The sequence below is a fragment of the Nycticebus coucang genome, chromosome 13 (genome assembly GCF_027406575.1).
Source record: "Nycticebus coucang isolate mNycCou1 chromosome 13, mNycCou1.pri, whole genome shotgun sequence".
NCBI lineage: Eukaryota > Metazoa > Chordata > Mammalia > Primates > Lorisidae > Nycticebus > Nycticebus coucang.
This window is the reverse complement of record NC_069792.1, coordinates 30,482,897-30,506,360: the sequence shown is the minus strand read 5'-3', so window position 1 is coordinate 30,506,360 and position 23,464 is coordinate 30,482,897. Positions and strand designations below refer to the sequence as shown.

Genomic DNA, 23,464 nt, shown 5'->3' with positions numbered 1-23,464 from the left:
ATAAATAAATAAAAGGGAAGAGGAAGGGAATGAAAGATCATTTCCTTACCAAGCAATCACACAGTTTATTGTCTAGGAAATAAAAAAGAAGAAGAAGAAGAGAGAAAGAAAGGAAAAGAAAAAAAGAAAAGAGCCAGTTTTGTGTACTGTCGAGCACACAGATGTTCCTCTTGGCAGCCATACAGTACTAGTCAGGATTGGGGTTTTTGCAGACATAGAATGTGAGGCTTCTTTGTTGGAGACAAAGTGTTGCCTGTGGTGGGAATTGCCGCAGTGATGGGAAAGTATCGTAATGTATTGTTGGATTACTGTGATTTTCAATAGAGACAGTACATTAAAGTAGCTTTGTGGGCAATGGATTGTTTCAGCCAAGTCTGGCTAATAACACACTCATTTTGGCAAACTCTATTTAAAAGGTAGAGCTGCTGGCATCGATTTTTGGTCATGGAGCCTGTCCCACACTTGGGCATCAGAATTACTTTTGCAAGCACTAGTTTTTAACAACCAATTTATTTAAAGTAATTCAACAAAAGAGTTTGTGACTGTAAAGTTAGAACTGTAACCACTTTTCAAATGAGACCATTTCTTTCTTTTTTGATAATTGCTGAACTAGTGTTTTTCAGAGTTGTTATAGAAATACCTTTTAAATTGAGTTCTCACTAACCCACTTGTTCATTTAAGATAAAGTTATGTTACAAACTAGAAAGTCCATAATTTAAATGTTTTACATTTTAGCAATCTCTTTGTGTATATTTGGAGTGTTTTTTGTTTAAATTAAATGCTATCACCTCAAGCTGTCTCAGATGCAGTACCTGAGAAGAAAAAGTCAACCCCCATGAACCCTGCCAACACAATCCGAAAGACACACGGCAGCAGCAGGGTCTCTCAGCAACCATATAGGGACAGGGTGATTCATTTACTGGTCCTGAAGACCTACAAGAAACCGGAGCTGCTTGCTCGACTCCAAAAAGATGGTGTCAGTCAAAAAGACAAGAACTCCCTGGGAGCAATTCTGCAACAGGTAGCCGATCTAAATCCCAAGGACCTCTTGTATACCTTAAAAGATTACGTTTTTAAAGAGCTTCAGAGGGACTGGCCTGGGTACAATGAAATAGATAGACGATCATTGGAGTCAGTGCTCTCTAGAAAACTAATCCATCTCAGAATGCTGCCAGCACCAGCTGTTCAGAATCTCCAATGTGTTCTAGCAGAGACGCAGTATCTTCTCCTCAGAAACGTCCTTCAGATTCAGATTTTACTGATCCATTAATGAATAAAAAAGCCCAAATATCTCACTTGATGAATAGGGTACCGCCAACACTAAATGGTCATTTGAATCCCACCAATGAAAAATCCACTGCAGGCCTCCCACTGCCCACTACAGCTGCCGCCATCCCTGCCCCTCCACCGCTGCCTTCGACTCTTCTGCCTGTCTCACATTCTCTCCAGATTGTAAATCCTAACTCCAATTCCTCTAGCACTCCAGAAGGCTGGGGGATTCAGGACCTGCCTGTCGACAGTTTTAGTGAGAATGGTAATATCTATGAAGACCAGCAAGACAAGTATACCTCTAGGACTTCTCCAGAAACCTTACCCCCAGTTCAGATCTTACTAAAGTGTCCAAAGCCTATGGAAGAAAACCATTTGATGTCTCACAAAAAATCTAAAAAGAGGTCTAAAAAACACAAGGAAAAAGACCAAATCAAAAAGCAGGACATTGAGACTGTCGAGGAAAAGGTGGACCTTAAGAGAGAAGAGGAAATTGCCAAGCTGAGTGACTCCAGTCCGAATTCCAGTGGAGGGGTTAAAGAGGGTTGCATTGCCCCCACAGAACCGTCAACAATTCAACTTCCAGATTATTTGATAAAATATATCGCTATCATCTCCTATGAGCAACGCCAGAACTACAAGGATGACTTCAATGCTGAGTATGACAAGTATAGAGCTCTGCATGCCAGGATGGAGACTGTAGCTAGGAGATTCATCAAACTCGATGTGCAGAGAAAGTGCCTCTCTCTGGGTTCAAAAGAGTATCAGAATGTTCATGAAAAAGTCTTACAAGAATATAGTCCCAATTACTACAAAGAAAAATACAGATGTCAATATCTTCATAACAAGCTGGCTCACATCAATAGACTAATAGGTGAATTTGACCAACAGCAAGCAGAGTTGTGGCATTAGAGCTCTGCTGGAACCGGAAGATGTGAATAAGCTTAAACTTATTTATTTAAAAAAATAAAAATAAGTTAATTAATTAAATGCTATATTGTGAAATGCTTAAACCATATATATAAATCTAATCTATAGCAAACAAAGGTGAGTATTCTTTAATTGGCTTGCCAGTATTATCTGTTTTGCTCTTTCACATATTCTACTTGAAATAGAACAATTACTGGATGTGAACCTAGATATATTTTAAGGTTAGAATGTACACTTTAAGGATTGGTAATTAAATGTTCTTTAGTTGTCTCTTCTTTTCCCCTTTTATGTTAAATATAATATTGAATGATTTTTTTATTTTTTTTTTGCACTTTTTGGCCAGGGCTAGGTTTGAACCTGCCACCTCCAGCATATGGGGCTGGCGCCCTTCTCCTTTGAGCCACAGGTGCCGCCCAATATTGAATGAATTTTTATGGCCTTTTAATTGCTTACATAAAATTCAAACAGGAAGTGAAAGAAGACTATAAAAAATCATAGAGGCTGGAAATTTTAGATCAATCAGATGGGGCTGTTGAATTAGAGATTGAACTAATATGTTCCTGGAGATTTAGACCTTGTAAGAACCATAGATATTTAGTCAACTATCTCTTTTAACAGAAAGGTGGGACTCAGAGAAATTAACCAGTATTCACCTGAGTGAGGAGTTGGAATTAGGTTATAAAGTCTGTGATTCTCACATTATACTCTCTTTTATATCCTTCATTTTCACCAAATCAAAGCAACATTCATTTACGGAGCTCCTGCTCTGTTACAGGATTTATCAGATATTTATCATGAGAAAACCTGCATTCTAATTAGTAAACAAGGAATGTAATCATTAGAAGTTGATAACAAGGCGGCACCCATAGGTCTGTAGGTAGAGCACTGGCCACATACACCGAGGTTGGTGGGTTCGAACCCGGCATGGGCCAGCTAAAACAACAATGACAACTGCAACAACAAAAATAGTCTAGCATTGTGGTGGACACCTGTGGTCCCAGCTACTTGGGAGGCTGAGGCAAGAGAATCACTTAAGCCCAAGAGTTTGAGGTTGCCATGAGCTGTGATGCCACGGCACTCTACCCACGGTGACAGCTTGAGACTGTCTCAAAAAAAAAAAATGTTGATAACAAAACATTTAAATAGTGGTTCGAGACAATGATGGGAGCTCTATCTCGGGGCAGTATTTCTTTAATGGCCATATCAACTGTGTAAATTATAATTATGAAACTTAGTAAAATGATAAATATTATTATCTTCAAATGGGGTAGTCGGAGGAAGACCTTCACAGAGGTGGTATTTTGAGGTGGCTCTGAATTTTCTTGTCTGTCTCATTGGTGAATTCCTGCTTATCCTATAAAATTCAGCATAAATTTCAGCTGATCTCCGTGGAGTTCCCTGGGATTTCTTTCATAATAGGATGCTTTACATTTACATATATCTCTAGTATAATGTGCAACATTTTATTATGATTGTTTATCTCCCATACTAGACTCTAAACCCCTTAAGATCACAGACTTATTCATCATCTCCTGAGTATCTGCTTGGCACATAATGAGTGATTAATATGTGTTTCAAATAAATTGGACACTTGCTTCTATTCACACAAATAGGAATTCATATGACAATAATACCTTGTTATGGACTGAAACCCCAAATTTATATGTTGAAGTCCAACACCTAATATGACTATATTTGGAGGTAGAAACTATAAGGAAGTAGTAAAGTTTAAATGAGGTCATAAGGGTGGGGCCCTCTTTCAGTGGGATTGGTGGCCGTATAAAAGGAGAAAACATGAAAGAGCTGCTCTCCCTCTGCATACACCAAGGGCCATGTGCAGACATAGCTAGAGGGCACCCTCTGCAAGCTGGGAAGAGGGACTTTACCAGCGCTGAGCTGACCTGCACCTTGATCTTGCAAAACTTCCATAACTGTGAGGAAATTAGTTTCTCTGAGTTGTTCAACACACTCAGTCTATGGAATTTGGCATTCGCAGCTCAAGGGGGCTAATACACACATACATAAGCAAACAAATGTAGGAGTATACATTGCTTTAGAAAATGAAAAAGGTCCTGCCTCCCCAGATCCCACCACACATCTTTGAAAACTTTGTCAACTGCTATCTATCTTCTTTAAAATCTAATCCTGCAGAGTCAGTTTGCCAGCCGCAGACAAAGAAATGACAGGAAGTAGATAGTTCTACCCCTGAATGAATTGTTTGTTAAACAAGAATAATACAGGCCATATATTAAAGGAGTAAACTACTCTACCATGATACTGAGTGAATTCTCACCAAGATGGACAGTTCCGTCCGCAAAGTTAGATCTGGCTGCAGAACTTGCCAACACAGCCTCTCTCACACCGCAGTGTGTTTGTCCACAAAAGGGTTCCCTGGTTAGCTCTTCATCCTCCTTACCATTATCTTTTACCCTTGTTCCCTACAATGTTTTTTTCCATAGAGCAGCCAGAGTGATCTTAAAAACAGAAATGTGATCATCGACTTCCCTGCCATAGGCTTTCCTGAGCACCTAAAGTAAGCCCCAAACTGTTCTCAGGGGGTGTGAAGCCATCACTGGCCAGGCTCCTGCCTTCTTCTCTGATCTCAGAATCCCCAACCATGCTGGCCTTCTTTGGTTCTTTAAACATGCCAACTTTTCCTTTTTGTAATTCAGAGCTCTACTTAATGTCCCCTCTTCACAACCCAGTCTAATGTTGTCTGCTATCATATTACCCTGTTTGCATTTTCTGCACAACACTTAACTAATACTTGATTTGGTTGGTTGTTGACTTACTGAATTTCTCTCCCTACCACAGTGTAAGCTCTAAGACTACTAGAACCTGATCTTTCTTATTTGCTGTTTATTCCAGCATCTATAGCAGTGCCTGTCACAGATGGGCCTTTAAAAAATATTTGTGGAATGAATAAGTGAGTGAGTGATGAATGAACAAATTGAGAGGCTGGCATCTCAGGCTCAGGACAAGTACTTCCACCTGGTCTATCTCCCTCAGGGCTCGTATTTTGTCCTCAGTCACCTTGTTCCTCCAGTCACTCGAAACTTAGAAACACGCTTCCTGAAAGTCCAGCTGCTGGCTGTTTATCCAGTAGACTGAAGTCTTTAGCAAGTTGATGCCCATCAAAGTTAAGCTTAATTTCTTTGAACACAATATCTTTGAAAGCTTTATTGTAGTATCCAATGTACTCAATACTAATATGAAGCCAGTAGATGAACTAATACATGTCCTCACAAGAGAAAAACTCAATTTAATTCAAGTTGGGAGAGGAGGGGTTGCACGGAGGGGGGATCAGTGTGCTCTCACCTAATGGGCTCAATGTAAGGGTATACGGCATACCTTCTATGTATGAGACACAGCCTCAACAGGGACCTTACCTAACTAACGCAAACATTGTAGCTTCATCTCTTGTACCCTCATATTAATCTGGAAATTAAAAAATAAATAACAAGAAAGCTTCTTTGTCAGCTATTGTCTATTCCCAATAGAGGACAACCCTCCTGCAAGTCAGTTTGCCACCCCCAGGAAACTTTACAGCCAAACCTACATTAGTTATGACAGTATAGCTGTTCTGTACCTGAATTATTTCTTTGGTAAATCAGGATCTGTTCTGACTGGACTTTCATAGAGCGTTTACTAAGGCCTTTATCTACATTATCTCATGCAATCTTCTTAGCAATCCTGTGAGTAGGAATTATGGTCATTACCATTGTACAATAATGAGCTAAATACCTTGCCTGGGGTTATGTAATAACCATAGAGTTGTTCACATAGAAGGAGTGTATTGGGGAACAGAATTGTTCTTTAACACTGTCAGTTTGATTGTCATCCTATTTAGTTATTTTGGACCAGTAAACCAATAAACTGGTTTTCTTTACCTATTAATATGACAATATATGCTCTCTGAGTAGAATTCTGCTGTTTCTTTATTCATCTTTTCTTGGCAACTTAAAAAGCTTTAGGATCTTGAAATCTTTTTCCATTTTGTAGCCACTAATTTAACAAGTCTGTTTACATGGGTAAGGACAGCTAGATGAAAATAACTATAAAATAGAATTTGATAGGAAAGGAATGCTTGTTAGAGTTTCTTATTAGGGACTACTAATTTGTTTCTAGCAATGAAGAAAAAATATTGTCACTATTTTACCAGGTTTTGCTTTACTTTAAAAGCTTAGGAATTTATTCAGAGGTATTTACATTAGTCAAAATATACCTTACACTGTTCTTTGAAATATTATTATTATTCAAATGATGTTTTCTGGATAGTAAAAGGCTTAAAATAGCATTATCTAATCTCAAGGAACTCCCCTCAACCTCCTACAAAATAAAACAAAATAAAATAAAAACAAAAGCAAACAAAAACCCTTTATTTACAATTTTAAATCACAAATAGATACTTTGATTTTTTTTATTCAGAAAATCTGAGTATTTCTTTTTTCTCTATTTTCTTTCTTTCTTCTTTTTTTTTTTTTTTAGAATTTTATTCTAAAGATACCTGATTCTTGACAATATTTTGCTGTATTTAGAGCAAAGTCACGCTAGAGATCTCAATCTACTTAGAAGCAGTTTCTTTTCTCAGGTCAGAAGCAAAAATATCATCAGCTTGCTGAGGAAAAGCACCTGTTCACTGTGTAATCACACTCCTGTTTTGACAGGAATGACCCGGAGATCAGGGAATACTTGCAAATATTCTGAGTAACACACTGTCAACACCTTTGTTCCTCCTAAGGATTTAAAATAAATGAATGCAGCTTGGAGATTGGATGCAGTTAAGGAGCACATGTGGTGGAATTCAGACTGGCCCCTTGGTTTGCAGACGTTTTATGTAGCATTTGAAATTAGGCATTTACTATAATTTTCTGCAAACATGTATAAAATGCCTACTGTGTATAGTGCAGTGCAGTGCTACAAAGTATAAGTTCAAAAGTGCCACACTGACATAGATTTATTAATGAGTAGCGTAGCGTAGGTAACAGAAAAAAGGTAACTTCATTTACCTCCTTAAGTCTCTTTATCAATTTGTATACTACAAGAGGGTAATGCAGGCCTTGTCTACCCTCTAACATTAAGTGTTAACGTAAGAGGTAAAACATCTGTGTTGCTTGATCAGTTAAGTGGCAGTCCTACCCAAAACACAACATAACTGGCTGTCTAGGCAGCAATCACAAGCACAGTCGTCTTTAGCTTCAAAGGTGAGCCAGATGAGTAAGCGAATGTCTATTGCTCTCTGGAATTAAGTCAAGGCACCTATGGATGTGGTAAGTCACTAGTGAGAGTATTGTGCTTCAGCTGAAAGGTAATCAGACTTAAAATGTTTTATCGTACAGCTGACCTACCTTTTGACTGTTGGCTTTTCTTTCTTTAACCTACTTTCCAGTTTTCATGCTTCCTGGCATGGGAGACCTAGTAGACTTTCTGAGTCATGGAATTATAAGTTTTAGAAATGGAAAGAATCTTGAAAGTCATCTAATTCAACACTTACTGAATTCAAACTCTGTCATTGCCACAGTGGTCATCCATTTTTGTCAATTCCCTGTGATTTCTGCCATTAATACACAAAACAACTGATTCCCTTTGCAGCCAGCTCTATTAGTTCTTCCTCATATTAAACTAAAATGTGCTACGTCTGCCATCCAAAATGGCCTCTGACTATTTGTTTTATTTCTCCTTTGGGGGAGGGGGGACACAGAATAGTCCCAGAAAATAAATAATGTCACCTTTTTAATATTAAAGCCTTTCAAATTCAGACCAGTTCAAGGTTCTCTTTCTATATTTTTTTTAACCTGCTAAATATCTTCCTTCTCCTAAGTACTTTATTCAACATACTACAAGATTCTTTCACTGTCCTTTTAGATGCCATCTAATTGACCCCCTAATTGTGTTGCCCAGACAGATCAAAATATTCTAAATATGGTCAGAAAAGTAAAAGGAGTTTGTGATTATTATGTGGAATATACATTAGTATATGGAATATGTACTTCTGATTCTGCCTATAATTACATTAGCTTCTTAGGGGTGAAAAACTACATTGTTGGCTCTTATTGAGTCTGCAGTGATCTAAAACCACCTTCTCACATGAAATGTTTTAAACCAATTGCTTTTCTGTACCTGTATAGTCAATTTTCTTTCTTAATTTTAATTTCATGGAAACTTCAAGGCTTCAGCGCCCTCCGATTTTAATAAAGAACATGAATTAAATTATTAATTAACGTTCCTAAAGTTGAGGGTACAAAGGGCATAGGGCCTCTGAGCTTCAGGTCACAAGCTCTATTCTGATCCCCAAGAGTCTTTTTAAAACCAACCTAACATCTGTCAGCCTGGGATGGGGTCTTTCTACTCCACCTTTCACTCCGGCTACCTTTTCTACGTCCTCTCCCCTCACTGACACTGGTTCTAGTCCTACAGGAGTGTTTAAAACTCTCTGGATTGCATGGAATCTGCGGCATGGATCTGATTCTTTCATGAAAGATTTTCTTCTCTCTGACCATTGGCAGTCTACACAGCCTACTGCGATAAGTCTCTCTTAAGTATTTGGCGTTCCAGGAGTATCTAATAAAGTCTCATCTCTTGTTGAAAAGGCACAGAAATCAGGACAGACCTTCTAAAGTGTAAACAGACAGGAATTGGTGGAATATGGCTTTTCATTCCATTTTTGCTTGTGGGGATTGGGAGGAAGGGGAGGAGGGGGATATTTCTCTATTTCTTTTTGGTACCCCCTTACCTCATATAGGCGTTAGACAGGTGTTTGTTGAAAACTCAGCAATGCTTATGTAATAAATAACTAATTCAGCAAGACAGAAATAAGATTAAAAGAAAAATGAAAACTGAAAATGGGTGATACAATTAATTTAAAACTTTTCTGTTCTCTTAACATTGTCAAAAGTGCAAGGAATTAGGTAGGAATCTGGAAAGATAGGTTCTACCATGGAAGGACATTATTAAGGATGTTTTAGGGATGAGGTAATGAGGAGATAACGTCTGCCATAAAACAGCTGTCAAGCTAAAATTTGACGAGTATATGCTAGCAAGTGTTAGTTTCTTGAGCATTGTGCAAATGATTTTGAAAATAACACATCTTTTGGTCATGAAAATTCAACCTTATGCAGCCAAGCTAAAATGATTCAGCCTTTTGTTTAGATGAAAATACAAATTTACCTCTTGAATTTTCATAATGGAAAAATAATGTCACTCTTCTCATATCTGATATTTAAAACATGTAGCGTGTAGCTCCAAGTTTCACCTTCTACACGACATTTAAACTGCATGCGGTTGTTAGGGGAAAAGCTTACATTAAGCAAGATTCATCTTGGCCCTAAACTACCTTGAACCATTTGGAATTAAGTTGCAACAGTGAATAACTTACGAATACATTAATCAATGGATTTTGAAAAGGTCGGGAGACCAGACCCATCTGGAGTGCTTTGTCTTAATTGTGCATGAATCTGCAGCTCTACGCCATTGATTTTGATGGAGCAGGTCTGGGCTGGACCCCAGGTATCAGTATATTTTTTTTAAAGACAAAAAAATTTAAAAAGCTTCCACAGGCTGTTGTTATGCCTCCAAGCCCTGACTCCCTGTAGAGACACCAAGTCTGTCCCTGTAAATTATAGAGTAATCTCTGGACTTTATTCTCCCCCTCCCTCAGCCCCAGCCCTAAATCCCCAAACTCAGAGAATGCCTTCAATGAGTTTTGTTCTCCTGTTGTTTCTGTTATATATGCTGAAGTTTGCTACTAACTTTAGTAGCATTTGAACAGTATTCTAGCTTTAATAAAATTATGTTTGAAGTTATTTTCCTTTTACTTGTTCATTGTACTTTATTAAGTATCAATTCAGTGAATTTTATAGTAGCCCCTATTTAGTATTTATCATACGCCATTCACTTTTCACATCTTGTATGCTTTAAGCCTCATATCAGCCCTGTGAGGTGTTGTATGTAACCTTCCTTTTGCAGATAAGTAAACAGCCCAGAAAAGGTAGATTTATTTTTTAGACTCAGTTATGGTCAAACTAGTGTTCTACATGGCCAAAACTTGCCTCTGCCAATAAATATATATATTTTCTTCTCTCATAAAATGAAAATTACATACTATTAAAATGTATTCCTTTCTGCTTAGATGCCATTAATACTAGCACCACGTTAGATCCCAGTTTGGATCAGCATATTGCGGGTCCCTAAAAGCATTTATTTCTTCTATTTCCTTTGGATTTTTTTGCTCCCTCCATATGTATTTAGTCCTAAATTGACTAGAAACAAATATTTAGATTTTTAATAAAAATAGACTTGATGTGGTCATCAGCTGATAGGATTTTCTTTTCCCTCATTTCTGGACACATTTTATAACTACTCTGAGAAAAGATTATAACTGTCATTATTGACATCTTATGTAATATATTCTGTGCATATTATACATTATTAAAAAGTAAAGTAATTTATTGGACATTAAAAATGCTCCATTTTCACGTTTTGTGAAATAAATCAGTGTTTGAAAGAAAGATAAAACTTCTGTTTGTGATGGCACAAAGTACTATCTGCGTGCAAGGGTAAAAAGAACTTGGTTTTAGGAAAAAACAAAATCATACATTCATGCATTAGAGTTCAGAAGATTAATTTTTTTTTTTTATTGTTTGGGATTCATTGAGGATACAAAGAATTAGGTTACACTGATTGCATTTGTTAGGTAACGTCCCTCTTATAACTGTGTCCCGCCCCTAAGAGGTATGTCATACACCAAGACCTGTCATCCCCACCCCGTTCCCTCCTCCCCTGTCCCCATCCCTCATTCTTCACCCCCCACCTTGTATTAGCTCATCTACTGCCTTCATATTAGAATTGAGAAATTGGATTCTTGCTTCTCCATTCTCGTGATGCTTTACTAAGAAGAATGTGTTCCAGCTCAATCCAGGTTAATACAAAAGATGTAAAGTTTCTGTCTTTTTTAATGAAAGATTAAAATTTTTATCCAGGACAGTGGCAATTTGAGGAAATGCATTTGGAATTATGAGAATATACTTGGCTCATTGCTACAAGGGCATCTAAGTTTCCAGTTGCCAATTTTATGCATTGTTTATTTTGACCTAATCAACAGGCACACACTATATAGTATTTTTTAAGTGATAATCATTAGTTTTGAAGGACTTTTGGCAATAATTCAGATAGCAGAATTATGATTATAATGATTTTTGTTTCCAACTTAACATCTTCTAATGGCCCAAGATAATAAGCTAGGACTTAAAATTTGCATTTTATTTAAAATTTTAATGATGAATGGCAATATTGGAGAGGAGTAGAACTTAGTGAGGACCATGGCTACTGGGCTTCATAGTAGATACAGATAACGCAGGTATGAGCAATACTAAAATAGATACTAAAATTCAGTAGAGTGTATAGAAACCAGTTAGCGATGTTACATGCTTATGATCATGTAGGGAATAGAAAGAAAAAATGGAGACTCTTGACAGGCATCTTACAGATTGAACAGAAAGAGGCAATAGACTGGATAAGTCAGGGAAACATGGCAAATGGCGCTTTCAAAAATTGGGACAAATCTAAAATGTACCAAATAGTCTGCATGTAAAAGTTCACTTGTTAATTATTCAAGGTTGTCATAATATTTTATGTAGCTAATAAAAAGGCTTCAATTTTTGTATTTTCTGTCTATATATAATCAATTTTGCACTTAATATCACTTTACGCTGTATCTATTTCCAAATACTTGAAATTGTATGAAAGTAGAATAAAATCATACAGCCACAAAATACCGTAGGTCTTTTCTAACCCAGTACTTTTTAACAATGAGGAAATTGAGTCCCAAACAGTTCATTTATAGACCAAAGCATATACACATTCCCACATGCTCACATACACCCCAGGACATGGATGCTGGCTTCATGTTATAAATCAGCATGACTGTGAGCCTTTATATGAATTAAAAAAAATAAATTGGAGTTAAATCATTAGAAACATTTTTTCTTTTGAAAAAAGAGAAAAAGAAAAATTTACCTCTATAATCTTAAAACTTTAAATAAGGAATTATGAGAAAGTCAGAAAGAAATCTCAAAGATTTTAACTTACTGAGATGAAAACAAACAGTTAATGATCTCGAAAAAACTCTTCTGAGAATTATGATTACGGCAAGCAAAGCCAGAGTATCTTACATTATTCTCTTTGGATACTGAGATCGAATCTAAGCCTTATGTTTGTCGGCTTTGCATTACTTAATATGTTTATATTAAAGAACTAGAGAGATTCTCTCTATATTAAGTCTATGAGAACTATCCGTAGCATGCATGCACTGACAGATGTTAAAGAATGTCTGTGGAAACAATGTTAGAAACCTCTCCAAAGGACAGTCTTTAAACCATGTCCTTAATACAAAACCAGATTTAATTGCCCTCTTCCTATACAGCTCAGACCTGCAGGCTCGTTTACTGCAGCATATGGTCTGAGAATGTGCACAGTGGAAGAGAGCAGTCCTGGTGAAGGCTGACATTGAATCCATTTAGGCTGGAGTTCACAAAGCTCAGTCAGAAGCAAGCACTTGAAGTCGAAAGAAACACACCAAGCAGTAAAACACAGGCTATTTTCATTGTGAAATGTGTTCATTGGAGACATCCTATTTGCCTTTCAAGACAACAATATACTGTGGTTTTAATATGAAATAGAAGATTTCTCAAAAACGATCTGGATTTTTTTTTTCTAATTAAAAATAAAGGTGTAGGGTGGCGCCCATAGCTCAGTGGGTAGGACACCGGCCACATACACCGAGGCTGGCGGGTTCCAACCCAGCTCGGGCCAGCTAAACAAGAATGGCAACTACAACAACAACAACAAAAAAAAAAAAAAAAAATAGCTGCCCTGTAGCCCTGTAGTCCCAGCTACTTGGGAGGCTGAGGCAAAAGAATCACTTCAGCCCAAGAGTTTGAGGATGCTGTGAGCTGCAGAATGCCACGGCACTCTACCCAGGGCAACAGTTTAAGACTCTGTCGCAAAATAAATTAATTAATTAATTAAAAATAAAGTTGTAAAAAAATAGACAACATTGTATGAAGCTGTGGAGATTTTTTTTCTGCTAATTTAATTCATTATTTACCACTGAAAGTAACCATTTTTCTAATGAGACTAATTAAAATAATCAGTTTGATGGCAGCAACATGGCTTATGTTTTATTTCATAGGAAAGACATTGTAAGACTACATAAACCAATTACTTCTTACCACTCCTAAAGGGATTAAGTTTACTGTTCTTGCAGGAGGTCAAAAACTATAATGTAATGGTTTATATCTTCATATTAATCTGAAATTGAAAAAAAGAAAAGGAAAGGAAACTTAATAAAGAGCAAAAGAATCTGTGAATCCTCTTTTATCACTGTGTGGCATTAGGCCAGTAGCTTTACTTCCACGTATAATAATTTTTCTATGTAATGTTTTTAAACAAATATACAGGAAATATGATCCATGCTATCAAACACACACATATATATATATGTAAATATATGTAGAGACAAGGACTAAAAAATGTGATTGACTTCATTATTTTCCAGATTTTACAAAAAGACATTTATTTCTATAATTTAATAACTTTTTTTAAAAGGCTGAGGCTGGGCACGGTGGCTCACACCTGTAATCCTAGCACTCTGGAGCCTCAGGCAATGGATTGCTTAAGCTCAGGAGTTCTAGACCAGCCTGAGCTAGAGAGAGACCCCGTCTCTAAAAATAGCCAGGCATCGTGGCAGGACCTGTAGTACAGGCTACTTGGGAGGCAGAGGCAAGAGGATCACTTGAGCCCAAGAGTTTGAGGTTGCTGAAATGCCAGAGCACTCTACTGAGGGTGACAAAATGAGACTCTGTCTCCAAAACATAAAAAGGCTGAATAACCTAAATTTTTACTTGATGGATAATTTATAAATTCCTTCAAAATACCTAATCGAATATTAGGTGGAGACTGTTCATTATTAATACATGGCTTATCAAAATTATTTTCCTGTGACTGTTTTGAGAAGTTTATTTCTTCATTTTCTGTTTATATAAAATTATCTTAATTTCAAAATTATAGTATTTGAAGTTATATTTAGATCATTAAAGATTTGTGGGTTTTAATCAGTGACAATATATTCTTGCTTTTCTATAATGTTGATGTTAAACTTTTAAAATAATTAAGGAAGAAAGGCAAGTCAATGTCACTTTTCATTTAGTGAAAATAGTGAATATAAATAAGTATTTATAAAGTACTTAAATGTTGTACTGACCAAATTGAATCATCATGATGTTATGACTGGGATTATATTTTTTCCTAAATTATTTACTTTTTTAATTGACAAATAAAAATTGTATAAATTTACTATGAATAATATGTTTTGAAATATATACACACTGTAGAATGGCTAAATTGAGCTAACTCATGCATTACCTCACATACTTATCATTATGGGTGGTGAGAGCATTTACTCTCTTGGCAATTTCCAAATACACAACACAACATTATTAGCTATAATCATATAATGTACACTGGATCTCTTGAACCTATTCCTCCTTTCTAACTGAAATTTTGTATCCTTTGACCAATAGCCTTTGACCTTGTAACCATCGGGGCTGTCGTTGTCTCTGCTCCTATGATTTCAACTGTTTTAGGTTCTATAGATAAGTGAGATCACGTGCCATTTGTCTTTCTGTCCCTGGCTTATTTCACTAAACATAATGACCTCCAGGTTCTTCCAAGTGGCACTACATCTTTTTTTTTTTTGTAGAGACAGAGTCTCACTGTACCACCCTCGGGTAGAGTGCCCTGGCGTCACATGGCTCACAGCAACCTCTAACTCTTGGGCTTACGCGATTCTCCTGCCTCAGCCTCCCAAGCAGCTGGGACTACAGGCGTCCGCCACGACGCCCGGCTATTTTTTTGTTGTTGTTGCAGTTTGGCCGGGGCTGGGTTTGAACCCGCCACCCTCGGCATATGGGGCCGGCGCCCTACTCACTGAGCCACAGGCGCCACCCAGTGGCACTACATCTTTAATAACAGTGCAATCAGTCCCAAATACTGAGTACTTTGGGCTTTTTAGACATTTTTCCTTTTTCCATTTGCTTTTGTACAATTTTACTTTAAAAGAATAATTTTAGGAGGAAAAATGTATCTGAAAACTTTTTCTCCCCTTGATAGTCTCTGACTTTAAAAATGAATGACATGGGGCAGCGCCTGTGTCTCAACAGAGTAGGGCGCCAGCCCCATATGCCGGAGGTGGCAGGTTCAAACCCAGCCCCAGCCAAAAACTGCAAAAATGAATGACATGTTAAGATAAATACCAGTGTTAAGAACTGACTTGTCTGAATTTCAGTTTGGCGTATACTTTTATTGTGGTTATAAAATCTTCAAAGGCAACTTTAAGACAAAAATTCCTATACAACCAAATCACTCATATGTCAAATACAACTATTTCCCAGATACTAGTGTTAACCTCATTATACTGAGCCAACACAAATTAAAAATAGAATTTGGATTTTATTTTTAAACTAGGCATTTACATTATAATATGCAGAATTAATGGACTATTTTTCTTATTTAGGAAATACCAAAAAGGAACCAGGGTCCGGCTGCGACTGTTAGATCTTGAACTTACATCCAGGTTTCTGGGAGCAACAACAGACACAACCATACTAGAGGCTGATGCGGTTCTCTTAGGACTCCAGGACAGTAAAGACTCAAAATCCAAAGAGGAACGTCGTGAAAAATAAATGAACTGTGCTTAGTGGAGTCACTATTTTTCTTTGTTAAACACAGGTACCCATCAAGAATGCATTAGAATATTGTGAATAAATGATTAAATAAAGAGGCAATAAATGAAAGCTACAGTTATATCTCTCGTTAGAACTTCCTTCGGCTGTATCCACCCTTGCCTTTTGTTTCCCTTGGAATGGGGTCACACACACTGTGCTGAGAAATTCTGTCACTCAATAAATATGCTTCGAGTGCTCTTTTATGTGCATGGCACTAGCTAAACAGCAGTAAACAAATTAGACAAAATTGTTTGCCTTGTGGCATTTACACTCAGCTGGGGGAAATAAACAATACATAAGTAAAATACTGTATACAGTATATTAGGCAGTGACACATGCTGAGGAGAAAAAGAAAGCAAGGAATGGTTGTCCTGGTGGCAGGTTGAAATGTAGGTGTGGTATCCATGGAAGGTCTCACAGGGGAGGTTACTTTGGAGTAACATCTGAAGGAAAGTCAGCCATGTAGAGCTGGAGCTAGCCACGTAGATGTCTGTGGAAGAATTTTCCAACAAAGGGAATGGCAGTGCAAAGGCCCTGAAACAGGACTGTGCCTATCTGGGTAAGGAACAGAGAGGAAGCCATCATAGCTAAGCACGAGAGGAGAATGAGATGAACACAGGGGAGGGAGGCCACAGGTGCACCGTGGCATTTATTACAGAGAGCCCTTGGAAGATTCCGAGCAGAAGAGGGCTAGAATCTGGCTGATACTTAGCAGGATCCCTGTGGCTACATTGCTGAGTAGACCGAAGATGCACAAGAGCAGCTGCAGTGTGACCGGTAAAGAGACACTGCGCAGTAATCCAGGTAAGATGACCGTGGTTTGGACTAAGGTGGTAGCAGTGGTGTAGTGAGAAGTGGTTGAAATCCAGATATAATTTGGAGATAGAACCAGTGGGATTTCCTAACTTTGGATAGGTCGTATGAGAAAGAAAGAAGTAAGGGATGACACCAAGGTTTTTGGTCAGCACCGTTGGAAGATCTGAATTGCCTTTAACTGGGTAGGGAAGGGCAGGCTTGAGGGAAATATCCAGAAGTTGATTTGGGGTATGTTAAACTTGAGGTGCTATTAGCCATTCTTTTACTAGAAGTGTTCTGAAAGCAGATAACATGGGTCTAGATTTCATGGGAGAGATCTAGACAAAAAGACTTGCAAACCACAGGTATTTTACCACTACTTCATAAATTGTGTAGGTTAAGAATTCAGGTGGGGTTCATCTGGGCAGTTTTGCTCCTTAGAGTATCACCTGAAGTCACTCACTGGTGCCTAGTTGGCTGTTCTAGCAAGAGAGCTTCGCTCACATGTCTGGTGTTTTGGCGGTGGTGCTTAGAAGGTTAGGTTCGACCAGAGCTATCAACGTGTGGCCTCTCCAGCATGACAGACTGCTCACACAATTGACTGGCTCCCTCAAGGGGAAGCATTCCAGGAGAATAAGGACCTACCTTAAGAAGTCACACAGCTTCACTTCCACCCAGTTGATTATCGAGTTTTATAAGACCAGCCCCAGATTGAACGGGGAGGAATAAGACTCCACCTCTTAATGGAGGTGTGGCCCTGTCACATTATAGAAGGCCAAATGGGATGTGTATATTGTGACCATCTTTGGAAAATAGTCTGCCACACCTCCCCTTCTCAAGGCCACACCCAATAGTCCTCCAAATCTTAACTCTAAATTTCCAGCCTTCCACTCACCATCTGTCCTGCTCCCTTAACTTTGTGTACCCAATTGAGCACTTTTTCAAAAATCTTTTGAGACTTCATTGACCCCTGATTTTTTCACTCATCTCTGTCATGCTCTCACTACCCCACTTACCCAGCTTTAGAGTCTAGGGTGCATCATTACAATTACTCCCTTGCAAATAAAGCACCCTTAAATCCTGTTACCTTGCTCCCTTCATACCTGGCAAAGCTTCAATCTTGCTTAAATCTGCCCATCTACTTCATTTGTCCACCTGTGCAGCTCAACATTATAGGAGTTGATTGGTATCACTTTAAATCTGGGCTTCCAGGTTAAGATGTCAGATTACTGTACTCATCTAACTTCACTCCCTCCAATGCCTCACTAACACTGCAGTGAAAAGGGAATTGGATGGAAAGACAGATAGGTAGATGTTTGGATACCCCCACTGAAAAAAATCTCGAGTATGAGAAAAACAGGCAGGAAAAGAGACAACAACAAAATTTTGCAATCTGGAAAGTAGACGGGGGGATAGAAACTGACTTAGCAGGACAGAGATAGACAAATTCTGAATTAGTGGCGCAGAAAGCTGAAAACACCGTGATTTACTGCAGAATCCTCTGAATGTTCCAGAACTAGGAGTAGTGGGGAGGTCAACATAAAAAGAATTGAGTAAAAGCTGAGAAACAAGAACCTAAATTCCTCCCCCATTTCATTTCAGTAGTGCAGCTCAGCGTGGCTCCATTACAGTCTGAGTCTGGTAACTGGACTCTGGGGTCCGTCTTCCTCTGTAAAAATAGTTGGGATGGGGTGGGGTGGGAAAGGAGCAAGGAAAATGCACAAACACAATTGCATTCCCAAGCTAGATGTTTCATGGGGCTCTGAATACTGGAAGCCAAAGAATCAATTAAGTAATCATCTTAATTATGAAGGGAGGGTGGTCAGGAAAGAAGGAGGTCTACACCTTCTGATGTTTCAGATCTGCAGCCAGACCCTGTATTCCTATTTTCAGAGTCTCACCACCAGGAAATTCTTTCCCCTCTCAAGGCTAGTGTTTAATCTATACTCAAGTTCCCAGATGTACTGAGGTGAATAATAGTATCTTCCCCCAACCAAAAAAAAAAAAAAAATCAAGTCTACCTGGAACCTGTGAATGTGACTTTATTTGGAATAGTGACTTTGCAGATGCAGTCAGTATGAGGTCATGCTGGACTGGAGTGGATCCTGTAAGCAGTATGACTAGTGACCTTATTAGAAGAGGCCAATTTGGACCCAGACACGCAGAGAGAATGCCAGGCAGTGAGTAAGGCAAAGATTGGAGGTGTGCTGCCGCAAGTTCAGTAATACAAAGATTGTCAGCAGCCATGGAAGCCCAGAGAAAATTGTGGAATAAATTCTTCCTGTGAGTCCCCAAGAAGGAACGAGGATGCTGACACCTTTATTTTAAAACTCTGGCCTCTTGAACTGTGAGAAAATGACTTCTTGTTGTTTTAAGCCCCCCTTAATGTGTAATGTGTAGAGCAGCCCCAGAAAGCTAAAACACCAAGCATTTCTAAGAAGAGGCCTTAATCCAGCATCAGTTTCCCACCCTGATACAGAGAGCAGCTTCTCTCCTGGTGCTTTGATCTGTGGTCCCCACATGGGCCTATTTCAGTTTCCTGTTCTCCATTCTTTCATGGTTCACTTCTTTGTTAGGGTGTGTTGTGTCCTCCATTAGCAGCCTTGATGAAAACATCCATGGGGCCTCCAGCTTACATTCAGCCTAGACAAATCAGTTCCCCAAACCCTAATCACCTAGTTCAAGTCAGCCAGATTGGCATATCCGAGAGAACCAATTTTCAGGAAACAGTCTTCATTCTTTTAATATTGTTAAAATTAAGCAATTATTTGAATCAAGTCAATACTCTTTTTATATAAAAAAAGTCAACTCATGATGCCAAACAAAACTTATCCCACAGTGTTTCTGTCAGCTCTAAGAAGCAGACACCAAGCTAGGACCAGTTGTGCAATTCTACCAGAAATGCTAACTGAAGGCTACAAGGGAGAGGGGGCAGGAGGAGATGGCAGAGCCTCAAGCTGGGCTGTTGACTTGACACTTGTGAAGGAAAGAGCGGGTGGAGGAGGAGAGTCCAGACAGCAGTGTACCTCTGAATTCTCAGCCAGGCTACTGGGGCGCACCAGAGCAAAGACTGCCCATTAGGAGAGGTCTCCATTAGACAGGAATGGCCCGTCACTCCTATCCCTACCAAGCTCAGTCACCAGAGATGTCCAGGGACTGTCACAGCAGCATGAACAGCGTGGTGGATTCTGAAGGTACACCAGCTGGGGGCTGTCTGCAAACTACACTTCTTGGATCAGAAGAGATCTAACAACACTGCTGCAGTTTCCAGACGTACAAGTGCTGACATAAAAAAATTATCACGGGGCGGCGCCTGTGGCTCAAGGGAGTAGGGCACCGGCCCCATATGCTGGAGGTGGCGGGTTCAAGCCCAGCCCCAGCCAAAAACTACAAAAAAAAAAAAAGGCTACCACAGTTCTGACTTCCCTCCTGGTTTTCTGAACAAAAATATAGACTTGAAATAAGTGAATTTTCAGTCATAACAGGTTTAATGTGTCTTTGTAGGAGTCTATTCCCAATGTCATTTACATTTGGCCTAAGATTTAATTATGAACTGTGGTCAACTCTTTAATTACTCATTACGGTAGACAGGTACAGTAGTATACGTACAATACAAATTATCCTAATTATTTGTAGTTAGCTTTGGTATGTATATTTTTTCTGTGAAGCAAATGTATTTTTTTAAGTTGTGGTAAAACATATATAACATAAAAATTACCTTTGAAGCCATTTTTTAAGTGTTCAGTTTTTTGAAGTACACTCACATTGTGCAACAGTCACCACTGTCCATTACCAGAACTTTTCATCAGCCCAAATGGAAGCCCTGAAACCTTTAAATATATCTCTCCATCGCACTCCACTCTCCAGCCCCTCCTCACCATTATTCTACTTTGTGTTTCTATGAATTTGACTATTTGAGATACCTCATATAAGTAGAATCATACAATATTTGTTCTTTTTAATATTATGCAGCCTTAAAGAAAGATGGAGACTTTACCTCTTTCATGTTTACATGGATGGAGCTGGAACATATTCTTCTTAGTAAAGTATCTCAAGAATGGAAGAGAAAGTACCCAATGTACTCAGCCCTACTATGAGACTAATTTAGGGTTTTCACATGAAAGCTATAACCCAGTTACAACCTAAGAATAGGGGGAAGGGGGAAAGGGAGGGGAGGGAGGGGAGGGGTAGGTAAAGGGAAGGGGATTGGTGGGATTACACCAGCGGTGCATCTTACAAGGGTATATGTGAAACTTGGTAAACGGTCTGTGAAGCTAGTGAATGATGCCCCGTGATCATATCAATGTACACAGCTATGATTTAATAAAAAAATAAAATAAAAATATTTGTTCTTTTGTGTCTGGTTTATTCCACTTAGCATAACATTTTCTAGGTTCATTCATATTGTAGCATGTATCAGAATTTCATTCCTTTTTAAGGCTGAATAATAGTTCATTGTATATATATACAATATTTTGATTATCCAGTCATCTGTTGGTGAACATTAGCTATTGTGTATAATGCTACTGTGAACATTAATGTACTAGAATACATTTTGAACTTAAAAATTGAATGAGTCTATCTAGCCTGAAAAACTGATGGCATGAAAAAAAATGTAGTATCCTATAATATAATAGTAAGTTAATTCTGAATACACTAGTTAATTGTGCAGTATTCTCTGCCTTCTTTGCCCTCTTTCCAGGTGCTTGGTGAAATATATAAGCACTCCAGCACTTGCCAAACCCAACTGTCCTCTTTCTACACTTACTGATTTACCCCCTACCCATACAAATGTTCTATTTTCATGGTTCTAAAAACTAGAAAAGACTTTAGAAATCATCTTGGCCAGAAATTTAAAACATTTTACTTAGTTTGATAGATGGAATTATTAATCCAAGTTCTTTCCTCCAGGGTGGTAATATTGTATATTCATATTCCTGGCCCTTGACCTTGGACTTGGTCATGTGACTTGCTTTGGTCTGTAGGATTTTAGTGTCTGTGATGTGAGAGAGACTAAAGTGTGTTTTTGAGTTTGGCCTTGCTTTCTTGCACAGACCCTCAAACTAAGCAAGCCTAATGGACCCACAGCCTGAAGCAGAGCCATCTGAATCTATTGACCAGAGAGTGCAACAAATACTTATTGTTGCAAACTAATGATATTTTTGTGGTTGTTTGTTAAGCAACAATAGCTGATAAATTTATACCCAGAAGTGGCATTGATTCTGGGATTGAATAGTGAGCAGCAAAGAAATTATTATGGGAAATAAGAAAAATAGTGGCCTGCATTATGTAGTATCAAAACATTTGGTAAAACTGTCACTTGAGCTGACTTGGAAGGCAAAACAATGTTCCTAATTAACAAAGATTTGGGCAAGACATTTTAGGTGGAATGTTAAAAGCATAAGGTGCATTTAATAAGGTACTAATGAAACAGATGAACTCAGGAAAGGTCAAGCAAAAGTGACATTCGTGGTACTGTCATAAGATATTACCAAAGGGTAAAGATCATGTCTAGGATATAGTGGTAACGTCTGTTGTTAAGGCTTCTGAAAGAACAAAGGTGTGTCTAGTATACTCAGATGAGTAGACTCCGAGAAATCTTATGAGCAAAGTCCCACAGAAGCCTGAATATGCCCAAAGTAGTGGTAATTAAGTTGAGAGAGATAAAAGTGTATCTCAAGAAGGATTGTGGGGCGGTGCCTGTGGCTCAAAGGGGTAGGGCGCTGGCCCCATATGCCAAAGGTGGCAGGTTCAAAACCAAGCCCCGGCCAAAAACTGCAAAAAAAAAAAAAAAAAAAAAGTGCGTTTTGGCATGTCAAGTTCCTTGGAATCAAACAGAAACTACACAATGTTTTTGAGAGACTGATATTGACAAAAGTGCTTCCAATCTAAAAGAGAGTGGGACTGTTCACACTGTAAACAGACTCAGGACCTCAGCTTTTTATAGGCAAGAAGAAAGAGCTCAGCTGACAATGCCATATTCTCTAGGGTTCTCTTCACTAAGAGCAAGAGGGATGATGAAATGGGACAAAGCCAAGAGCAATGGAGACAAATGGACTTGAGGGCTACCCCTGAGAAGCAGAATGAGGGTCTAATCCGGGAACTGCAGGGTAGGGGGACCCAACTAGTTCATCAGAGGGATTCCTACAACATTTGCCTAATGGGATTTCAGAATTGCTATGGGCCAGTGATTGCTATGTGCCTGACTATTCTTTAATTTTTCAAATGGAAGTATTTATTACAGTTATCTTGTCCCTTCCCCACCATTGTACATTAGAGGTATACTAATTGTCTTTTGCTAGTTAATTACTATTGCTAAGTAACAAATTGCGCCCCCCCCAAAATTTAGCAGTTTAAAAAAACATGCATTTATTGTTTTATAGTATTTGTGAGTCTAGGTTCCAGGAACCCTTAACTGGGTTTTCTGATTCAAGATCTGTAACAAGCCTTCATTCAAGTTGTCAGCCAGGATTAAGGACTCATCTGAAGGTTTGGCTGGGGAAGGATCCACTCCCAAATTCACTAACATAGTTGGGAAGATTCAGTACTTTGAGGGCTGTTAGACTGAGGGTTTCAATTCCTTGTTGGTAATTGGCCAGAAGTCCATTCTTTTCCCTGCCATGTGAGCCTCGTCAACATAGTACCTTGTTTAATTGGAATCAGCAAAAGAGACAGACAAAAGTAGAGGA

The 23,464-nt window shown here is 38.5% G+C and overlaps 2 protein-coding genes across 3 annotated transcripts in view; both read left to right on the top strand.

Moving 5' to 3' along the window:
* The window catches only part of MRPS28 (mitochondrial ribosomal protein S28), a 167,948-nt gene extending 151,887 nt beyond the window's left edge, over positions 1 to 16,061 (top strand). For both annotated transcript variants that reach the window (XM_053558591.1, XM_053558590.1), the window contains exon 3: positions 15,770 to 16,061. In XM_053558591.1, coding sequence (XP_053414566.1) covers positions 15,770 to 15,938 — 169 coding nt within the window. In that variant the 3' untranslated portion in view covers positions 15,939 to 16,061. The remainder of the gene's footprint in view (positions 1 to 15,769) is intronic.
* LOC128563991 (RNA polymerase II elongation factor ELL2-like) lies at positions 779 to 2,181 on the top strand. Its single transcript, XM_053559595.1, is given in 2 exon segments — positions 779 to 1,148; positions 1,151 to 2,181. Coding segments are annotated over 2 exon segments (1,401 nt in total).
* Positions 16,062 to 23,464: the final 7,403 nt, after the last annotated feature.